This window comes from Bison bison, unplaced genomic scaffold, assembly GCF_000754665.1.
Source record: "Bison bison bison isolate TAMUID 2011002044 unplaced genomic scaffold, Bison_UMD1.0 scf7180017864313, whole genome shotgun sequence".
Taxonomy (NCBI): Eukaryota; Metazoa; Chordata; class Mammalia; order Artiodactyla; family Bovidae; genus Bison; species Bison bison.
In genome coordinates, this window is record NW_011494885.1 from 2,909,515 (window position 1) to 2,919,590 (window position 10,076).

General features: G+C 56.9%; 1 protein-coding gene across 1 annotated transcript; it reads right to left on the reverse strand.

The window, feature by feature from the left end:
- Positions 1-2,256: 2,256 nt before the first annotated feature.
- On the reverse strand, positions 2,257-7,557 carry PTGIR (prostaglandin I2 (prostacyclin) receptor (IP)). Its single transcript, XM_010852638.1, has 2 exons — positions 5,944-7,557; positions 2,257-4,889 (listed from the first exon to the last, which is right to left on the reverse strand). Exons 1-2 carry the CDS (start codon positions 6,709-6,711, stop codon positions 4,503-4,505), a joined length of 1,155 nt encoding a protein of 384 aa, XP_010850940.1. The 5' UTR covers positions 6,712-7,557; the 3' UTR covers positions 2,257-4,502.
- Between the last annotated feature and the right edge of the window lie 2,519 nt (positions 7,558-10,076).

Genomic DNA, 10,076 nt, shown 5'->3' on the forward strand with positions numbered 1-10,076 from the left:
AAAAAAAAAAAAAGCTTACAGGAAAGGAACAGAGGCCTGGGCAGTAAAGCCTCTCACAGCACTCTTCTTGGAAGTGGCTGCACTGGGACTTGAACCCCAGGTTATTCACATCCCAAACGCCCACGCTTTTAACCACCGCAGCGCATTGCCTGCACTTCTCTATTGCCTGTCGATTATTTCCCTCCTTGGGCCCTAGTTTTTGAAAGACTTTTACTCCCATACAACCTGCATTATTAAAAAGGCATGACTTCCCCTTCCCATTCTTTATTAACCACAGGCACAGAGATGGCACTCTGCACTGCTAATGGATACGGGCAGACGCGGAGGAGCACGCATCAGCTGATGCTGGTCGTGGAAGTCATTTCCAACTCAGGCTCATGGATCCGCTGGGTCAGCTCAAAGCTTGTCACTGAGAAAGTGACGAGGCAGGGGGACACTCGTGGAGGTGCCCAACCGGGGCCCACAGGAGAGAAACCCCAGGCTCCCCTCACTTGCGGGAGGGAGTGGCTGTGGGACCACTTCTCAGTGTCATTCCCACTGTGGCCAGCAGGTGGGGCAGTGACTACAGAGGGACCAGAAAGCAGCAACTCCCCAGGACCCGCCAGGGTGTATATGGGCGTGCATGCTTAAGTCCCATCTGTGCTCCAAAATCAGAAATGAATAAAGAAATGAAGTTAAAAGTGCACAAAGTCTCCTTGAAGGAGACATACTTGCTCCTAGTCTCTCACTTCTTGACCCCAACTCCAGACCAGAGCTGGCACCTCCCTTGCCCTGTGATCTCGGTACATTTCACAGCTTGTAAGTTTGTATTTTTACCGCTTATTATAATACATATTTCTGTGATTATTAAATTGTCACCCCCTGAGAACTGCCTGGTGGTCCAGTGGTTAGAACTCTGCACTTCCACTGGCATGGGGTACAGGTTTGATCCCTGGTCAGGGAACTAAGATCCCACATGCTGCAGGGGGGAAGAAAAATTGTCACTCTCACTGGATTGTAAGCAAGGTAAGCCCAAGGCAATGTCAGTCACTGCTGTCTCCCTAACGGCACAGAGCCGCCTTGAGCCCAGAGCAGGCTCAAGGGAATGCATGTTGAATTGATGAATGAATGAGAGATGAAAGAAAGGAAGCATTAGAAACCAGAGGTAGAACCCTGAGCAGAACAGAAGCTCTCCTCTTTACTTGGCTCACTTTCTTACAGTCCTCAGATCCATCCTGGCTAAGCCATCTCCTCCATGCAGCCCTCCCTGATCTTCTCCCTAGACACCACTTTCCCTGGTCCCAATCCCCCAGCCCTGTCCACTCTGAACGGTGAGCTCCAGGAAAGCAGGGCCAAGGCTATCTGTCATCACCGTGTCCCCAACATCACAGGGACAAAACCTGACATACAGTAAGCCCTCAATCAAAGCCTGCTGAATAAATGAACAGATGTCTGTGCTACAGGCTACAGCGAGGGCCACCATAGAGCCCCGGAAGTGCCTAGAGCCTCTGAGAGAAGTGATGACGTCTTCAAGGATGAGGAGGAGCCTCAGTGGGATCTTGAAAGGCAAGGGTGCTCTTGATGAATGGAGAAGGGAAACACTCTTACAGGAAGGGTGAGCCCAATGAGTAAAGAGGTTGAGGCCTGAAAGGTCTTGTGCTCTTTGGGGAAATCTTGATTTTCTGCCATGGCTAAGCAGAGAGCGTGGGAGTTTGGCTCTTGGCCTCCAGGCAGTGGGAGCCCTTGGAGCTTGGCAGGCAGGGGAGGGGCCACTCAGACAGGAACTCCAGACAGGACCGTGGCCGACAGCGGAGATGCTACCCCAGCAGTCAGGAACCAGCCGGGAGAGGAGCTTCCAGATCAGAGCAGATGGGGCAGGAGTTGGACAGCTTAGACATCCACAGTGGGACGCAGAGGAGGGGGCGGAGTCCTGAGCTGTTAGGCCTGGTGGGTAAAAGTCAGCAGAAAACCAGCTTCAACACTGAATCCTCTCCTTCCCTTAATCCACATCCGAAAACGAGGACTGATAGTGGCACCCACCTTGGGGGGCTGGGGGTTCAAAAGCCCAGCCCTGTGCTGCCATTCAGTGAGCTGAGGGGCCAGAACAGAGGCCGGGAGAGGAGGCACACCCCCACCCCAGGGAATCTTACCTGGATAGGCAGGGGTGGGGCTGGAGGGTGCGCCCTTGACTCCTGCCTGAAACACAACCCCTCCACACCAGGTCCCTTGAGTTGGTTCCTGTTGAGGCAGATTTGGTAACCAAGGCCGGACCCCCATCTGCTGTTGCTTGACCCGTTTTCTGGTTTGTTTTGGTACAAGTCAACATGTTTATTATTAAATTCAAGCGATACAATATGACTCTGGCAAGACTGCTATAAAAGTTTCTAAACTTCCTCAATTTTTGTCCAGTATTACATGGGTTTTTTTTTTTTTTCAAATTGTGGTAAAATACCCATAACACAAAATGTACCATTTTAACCATCTCAAAATGTACAATTCAGTGACATTTGGTACGTTCACGACATTGTACAACCACCATCACTCTCTAGTTCCAGGATATTTTCATTCCCCCAAAAGGAAACCCCCTACCCATTAAGCAGTCATCTTGATCTATTTTCAACTCTCACAGCCACTCCTTCAAATGAAACAAAGTGACTTGGTGGGGTGGCAGGGGAGCGTGGAACAATTCATAACAATGGAGAAAAGTTTTGTTTTCAAGCCACGTGTGCTCAGATGCCAAAGACAACAAACACCAATAGCCACGGCAATAGCAGCAGTAACAGTAACACATACTGTGGGCTTTACTCCAGGTCTTATGCTAAATTGCTTTTTAATGATTAAATTGAATAATTTAATCCTCAGCACAGCCCTGTAAATTAAGTACTAGATTACGATCACTGATCACCATTCTACACGAAAGGAAACCAAGGGAAACTCACTAACCCCATCTGGATTAAGGAAATAAAAGGATAAACCAGGGAATTCCCTGGTGGTCCAGTGGTTAGGATTCCACGCTTCCACTGCAAAGAGCCCTGGGTTTGAATGGGGAACTAAAATCCCACAAGCTGCACAACACAGCCAAAAAAAAAAAAAAAAAAAACAAACCAGCTCCACCTGCAGGCTGTTTGTTCTCCTCGCTGTGTGCCCTGGGGCTGGTGATTGCCTCCTCGGGACCTTGATTCCAGCCTATGTAGAGTGGCTCTAATAATAGCAGGCTGGAGCCAGGAGGGTGCAACTCACGAGGTGGAGGACTCACTTTAGCCACCGTCTTTATAGGAAGCTCTTGCCTCATCTATTCTTCCACCCACCCCCACTCTCATCCCGCCCAGGGGCAGAATGATTGCTTTAACCCTGAAGCAAGTGGGAAAGTGGAACCAGGGCTGGGGAGAGTCTGGGGGCTTTCCCATTCACCTCCTCCCACCACCCGAAACACCACTTCCTTTCATGCTCACTCCTGGAAAACCCTTGAGTTTGGTGCCTAAAGGCAGGGGATGGCTAATGAGGAGAGAGGAGTGGATGGCTGGAAAAGCCCCGGCTATCAGAACAGGAATTGAAGGCTGGAAATCACCCTAGAGGAGTCCCAGGTGAGGTTGAGACTGGTTTGTGTCCCCAGCACCTGGTAGATTCAGGGCCCACTATTTGTTGAATGAATGAATGGATGAATGACATTTTTGCGAGGGTTCCAAGGACACAGGGGGTGCGGTCAGGCTCTGCAGGGGCGGTTGGGGGGGCAGCTGTTTATCCAGGGATAGGTACAGGACTTAGGTCTGAGTCCTTGGGCCGTCCCTGGGTTCTGTAGCTCTCACCCCTTCATTCTCCAGCCTCTCCTGCCACCCGCCGTCCACATCTTGCAACTCACCAAGCCATGCAGTTTTTCCCAAGCAACTGTCCAGTGGTGTCACTCCCAAGGCAACAGTCGCCCCTTCTCCCCTGGTGGGGTGGGGGGTGGACCAGGCCTCCCAAGTTCAATGGGGAATCGGGAAGGAAAGGGAGGCAGGGAAATTGTCAGGAAATCCCAGGTTTCATGAGGCAGAGAGAGGGTGGCTCTTGGGCCCCCTGCCTCCCCACAGAGCCGGGCTCAGGGCTGTCTGCTGGGGCCTTGGGGTGGGCATCAGGGGCACCCTGAATGAAGGAAGATCAGAGGCAGAACCCTAACCAGAGCAGACCTGAGCACACAGAAGCTGCTGGGAACATTTCTGCCTTCTAAATATTTAGACAGTGAGATGGATGGGCAAGTGAGGGCCAGACCAGGCCAGCCAGGCCGCCGGATATTTTGAGACAACTGTTCTTTTTATGTTCCAGGGTAATTCCTCTCCCCATCTCCCTCCTCCCGCAGCCCCTCGTGGCCACCCGGAGAAAGGAGAAATAGCAGCTGATCATCCCCTGAATCCAGAGGGTCCATGTTCCGGCCGGCAGGGCTCCAGGAACCATCTCTGGGCTGATCCGCCCGCAGCCATCGGTCATGTCCCTGAATTTCTGGCAGCTGCGGCCGGAAGACAGGGCGGGAGCTCACCGGGCAGATGTCAGCAGAGGGAGCAGGCTGCCTCAGACCCCGCTTTGGAGGGTGTTCCCACGGTACTGGTGGGTAGCTGTACAGCCGGTAAGGGCCCGCCCTGCCCCTCGCCCCAAGCTGACAAAGGCACCCAGTTCCCCTTTTTCCCCTCAAGAGCAGGGGGGGCACTTGAGTCCTTCCTCCCTGAGGCGGACTGAGAGAGGGACGTCCGAGAGTCGCCTTGGGCAGGCCTCGAGTACAGGCAACAGAACCAGAGCTTCAGCCGCTGGAAGACGGACTTGCGGAAGAGGATAAAGACCCAGGGATCCAGAATGGGATTGAAGGCATTGAAACGGAAGGCCAGGAGGTCTCCCATCTCACTGCTGTCCGGGGCGATGGCCTGGGTGAAGCCGCGGATCTGAGGGCAAGCAGAGAGTGATCAAGAAAGCACCCCAGGACTCCTCTGCCCCACCCCTCAACACACACCCCATTCTGGACCCCCTCCTCTCCCTTGCTCACTGGCAGAAATGAGGGAGGCGCGGTCTGTCAGAAGGGGAAAGAAATAAGATGAGAACTAAATAAGAAATGCATCCGGGGCAGAGGGAGAGAAAGCCCCAGGAGACAGTCAGCAAAGCTCTAGGAGGAGAGAGGTGGGGCAGCGAGGCTGGGTCCTAGAGCTGTGTGTGTGTGTGTGTCCCATCTCTGAGTCCTCCGTCACCCCCTCAAAGGTTTGGTGACTCTCAACTCTAACCCTAGCCCTTGCATTTTGCAGAAAGAGAAGCTGAGGTCCAGACAGTATCAGGAGGACTGGGTGCCACAGGGCCAGGATCAGCCCTGCTGCCCTCTGGGAGGGGCAGGGCAGGAGTTCCTGCAGGAAAGGGGTGAGGCCAGGAGAGCCCAAGGGCACCTACATGGGTGGGGCTGGAGAAGTGGGGAGCAGGGTGGCAAGGCGATCAGACCCTGGCATCAGAGAAGCCCAGGGTGCAGCCCTGCCTCTGTGTGATCGTGGGCAAAATACATCATCACCCCCCACCCTTTGTAGAAATGCCCACAGAAACTTCGTCACATTTCTTGCTAAATGCTTGTGGAATAGATGCGTAAGATCATTCTCGAGATGATCAGAGAAGGGATTTCTAAACCACTGAGCACAGAGTAGACAAGTGCAGTATTGAATGATGGATCTTATTAGTCTTGCAGGGGTAGGGGAAGGTTGGTGGGGGGGTAACACTGGCGGAGAGGTGGGGAGCTAGGGATGTGGAAGAGGGGAGACAAGGGTCAGGAAGAGTCAAATGGAGCATAAGCAAGTGGGGAGAAACGTCTCTGTAAAGTTTGGAGTTGTCTGACTGTGGACAAAGTCTCTGACCTCTTTGAGCCTCAGTTTCCCCATCCATGAAGTGGGCGCAAACAGTGGCGACTAGAACTGGGCGTTGCCCTCCTCCCCACTGCCCACCAGAGCTGCCCAGGGGACTCACCGTAAGAGGCAGGGAGCACACAGCCATGATGCCCGTCATGAGAGCCAGCAGAATCAGGTGGTCAACCTCGTCCTCGCCTGCCCGGGGGCCGGGGACCAGCGAGCCCTGGTGGCGCCTCTGCTGGCGGTACATGCGGCAAAGGCTGAGGGTGACGGAGCCGTTGCAGAGGACGATGGGGGCCACCAGCCGGGCCACGAGGCTGGCGTACGCCAGCGAGAAGGCGCAGCCGCCCGGCTCGGCCGAGCGCATACGGATGAAGCACCAGCTGCCGGGGCAGTACTGCTGGTGTTGGCCCAGGCCCAGGAAGGGCAGCGAGCAGAAGATCGTGCAGAAGGCGTAGATGGCCGGCAGCGCCAGGCGGGCGCGGCGGGGTCCGTCCAGCTGGGCGTAGAGGTAGGGGTGGCTGAGCGCCAGGCAGCGCTCCACGGCCATGGCGTAGAGGATGAGCGTGGAGGCCAGGCCGAAGAAGGTCATGGCGAAGGCGAAGGCGTCGCACAGCGCCGGGCGGCCCCGGGCAAGGCCCAGCAGCGAGCTGTTGCGGGCGTAGGCCGCGAACACTGCTGGGCTCAGGAAGCACGTGCCCAGCAGGTCGGTGACCGCCAGCCCGGTGACCAGCACAGCGAAGGCCGAGGGGCGCGACTGCCGCCGCGCCCCCAAGATGCCCAGCGCCAGCCCGTTGCCCACCACGCCCGCCACGAACATCAGGGTGCTGGTGGCCGGGCCCACCGAGTCCCGCACGTACGTGAGGTTCCGGCACGAATCTGCCATCCCCGGCCTCCGGCTGCCTCCCGGGGAGGGGGGCTGGAGGGGTTCCCGGGAGGTGGAGGGTGGGAGGTGTCGAGGGAAGGGGAGACGGGTCCGCCCCAGTGATGCCCAGCACCTCGCTCCCTGCTCCCTTGGGGTCCTTGGTGCAGCTGGAGGCAGAGGGGAGTCCCGGGCTACCCTCCGCACTTCTGGGGCATCTATTTCTCTCTCTGCCCTCTGTCTCCCCAGGCTCCCTCCCCGTCTCTCCCTCCTGTTTCTTTCCTTCGCTACCTCTGTCTCTCCGTCTAGTCCTTCCCTTGCCAAGCCCCTAGTTCTCTCTTCCTCTGGCTCTGGCTCTGGCTCAGTCCCCTCCCTGGTCCACTCCCTTCACCTTGCCTTCCCTCCCTCCCTGTCTCCTCCGACCTATCCCCTCCTCTGCATCTCTGCTTCCCCAGCCCCTCCTCACCGCACCTCTGCCGACTCTCTCAGCCCCTCTGTCCCCCTTCGCTCCTTCTCCAGGGTCTTGCTCCCTGGGTCCGGCTCCGAGTGGCAGCTTCTCCAGACTTCCCTCCCTCCTCGCTCCTGAACTCATCTAGCCCCGATCGCTCGCCCCGGGCTTTTCATTTCCTCTCTCTGCCCCGCCTTCCCTCCCCCTGCTTTCTCCAGAGGCCCCTTGGCTCCCTCCCGCCTTCCCTGGCGCGCTCCCTTCCACTTCCCTGCCCAAGACACCCATCCGTCTCCCGCGCCTCCCTCTCCCTCCTCACGTCCTCTCAAGGACCCCATCCTGAACCACCTGCCACCTCCTCGGCTCGCTCTTGCCTCTGCACCCTTCTGCCTTCCCCCGCACTGCCCAGTGGCACCTTGGGGGGGATCACCTGAGTCATCATGTCCCTGGAATGGGGAGCTCGCCAGTGGGGACCCGGACAGGACCTGAGCGGCATAGCCGGCCAGTCTGCGAGGCGGTCTGGGGGTGGCCTCTGGCATCTATTCTAGGCTCAGGCCCCTCGGGGTTAGGGCATTGCCTAAGGATTTAGAAACGACCGGGAAATTCTTCCCTTATGGAGTGTTTTCCAGGCGCAACTGAGATTTCTGTTCCCTGGACACACTTCACTCCTTCCACAAGGCTGGGGGAAGAGGTGGCCCTGCCAGAGAAAAGAAATGCCAGTCCCTGGAGCCCCGTTGGTCCACAGGCTCCCAGCTCACACACACTCCCGCCCCCGCTGAGCCCTGGGCAGGCCGTCGGGGGAGGAGGGACCTGACATCCACGGGAAGGGGACAGCTCCCCCCCGCCAGGATTTCCACTGGTCAGTATCAAAGGGGAGCGCCCTCCCGCCGTCTTGTCTCTCACCCCAGCAGCCCTCCCGGGCCCCAGGCCAAGCGCTGGTGACCTTGACATCAAGGAATAATATTTTAGCCACAGACAGCCCTCCAGTCCAGGGCTCCAACATTGCTCTTCCAGAATGTCTCCCAGCCCTCCACAGACACATTGCCAGCCGCACCACCCTCCTGCCTGTGTGGTGTGCCTGTGTGTACCCGCGGCCAGCACAGCGGTCACCAGTCCCTATTCCCACTGAGCCCATTTCCCATGCTGCCTCCCCACCCAAGGGTCAGATAAGACCTCAGAGACCTTCTCAGATGCCCCATATTTTTCAGGGAGGCTATTTAAATGCAGAGATGACAAATTCAAGATCTTATGCCATTTGACTGGAGTTCCTGTCCCCATTTAACCACCTCCTTGCTATGGGGTGGTCCCAAGGCCAGGAAGGGAAGCCAGGGGACCTCAGTGTCCTCGTCTGTACAATGGGGCAACACTGACTCCGTGGGCCTGATGGACTGACCGTGGCCAGTGGCCCATCCGAGACTCCTCTTTGAAACAAGGCGAGAACCTGTGTAGATATCCCAGCTCATCCAAGGCCGGGAAGAATGGTCCTGACCCCGAGGACTGGACACTGGGCAGCTCCCGACTTCCTCTCTCTGTCCTCATGTCACCCCGGCCTCCATGACCACGATCCCCTCCCCTCTCCCCCATCTCCAGGCTCCCGGCTCCCTATCACCCATGGCCAGCTGGCAGTCCCAGCTTCCGCCAGGATGGGTGCCCCAGCCCCGACCACACCAGGGGCTCTGGAGAGGGACCACTCAGCCCTGCTCTGAGGGTGCCTGGTGTTTGTGTCTCAGGCCTACTTGGCCACGTGGTTCCCCCCTCATACTCTGCGTGATCCCCAGCCAGACCAAAGGGAACTCAGGAAGTTCTCTCATATTAATGAAGGATGACGCCTGGCAGGCTAGTGTCCTGTCTTGGCATCAGGGGAATTGCAGGGGTGGGAGGGGGTGCTCTGGTGCCCGGAGCCTCCCTATCACTAGCTTCCTGCCCCCGCCAGGCACTGTTGAGCCTTCAGGAAGTCCATGCTGCTCCCCTGACCTGCTGGGTCTCAGACAGTACCCCCCTCCAGGCCTCAGTTGGTTTCCCCACCTTTGCCGCTGAGGGTCAGAAGCCCTGGTGACCTTGCCATGAATTCTGTGCTCCAGAGCAGGCAGGAGAAGTGAGGACTCTCACTCTTTCCTAAGAATCCCTGGGGTCCATGCCGGGGTCAGACACGCTCACCTTCTGGGGAGCCCCCAGCCTCCTGCTCAGCTGTGAGGGGTCACCCCAGCTGGGCTGTGCTGGAGGGTGGGGTGGTGGCTTCCGGGGGGGGGGTGGGAAGAGCTGTGGGAGGGAACTGCTCTGAACGGGTGAGTCAGCACCCTTTCCCTGCCACGCAATGCTGAGAAGGGACTTGAGCCTCCCCAGAGGGACCCCGGGGCAGCACTACAGAAGACGGAGGACAGCCCCGGAAGGACTGGGAATGGACACGCAGCACCGTGTTGGGGAGGAATGGGTACCTGGAAGGGAGTGTGCTAGAGACTGTGGGCCTGTGAACTTCGTGTATGGGTTTGGGTCACCTAAGTGAGCATTGTATCAGCATGGTGTGTGTGTGTGTGTGTGTGTGTGTGTGAGAGTGAGTGGTGGGTATTCTTTCCTGTAAGGTCTCTTTGTGTATCTGTGTCTATAGATGTGTTGTGTCTGTTCATTGGTGACCACATGTTTCTTCATGGCTGTGTCCGCCCACGTGTGTCCGTATGTATCTAAGCCTTGATGTTCTTCATCAAATGGCTGCCTTACCTTTGTTGGGATGTTGTACTTTGTTCAGCGACTGAACAAAGATTCAGTTCAGTCCCTCAGTTGTGTCTGACTCTTTGCGACCCCATGGACTGCAGCATGCCAGGCTTCCCTGTCCATCACCAACTCCCAGAGCTTGCTCAAACTCATGTCCATCGAGTCGGTGATGCCATCCAGCCATCTCATCCTCTGTTGTCCCCTTCCCCTCCTGCCTTCACTCTTTCCCAGCATT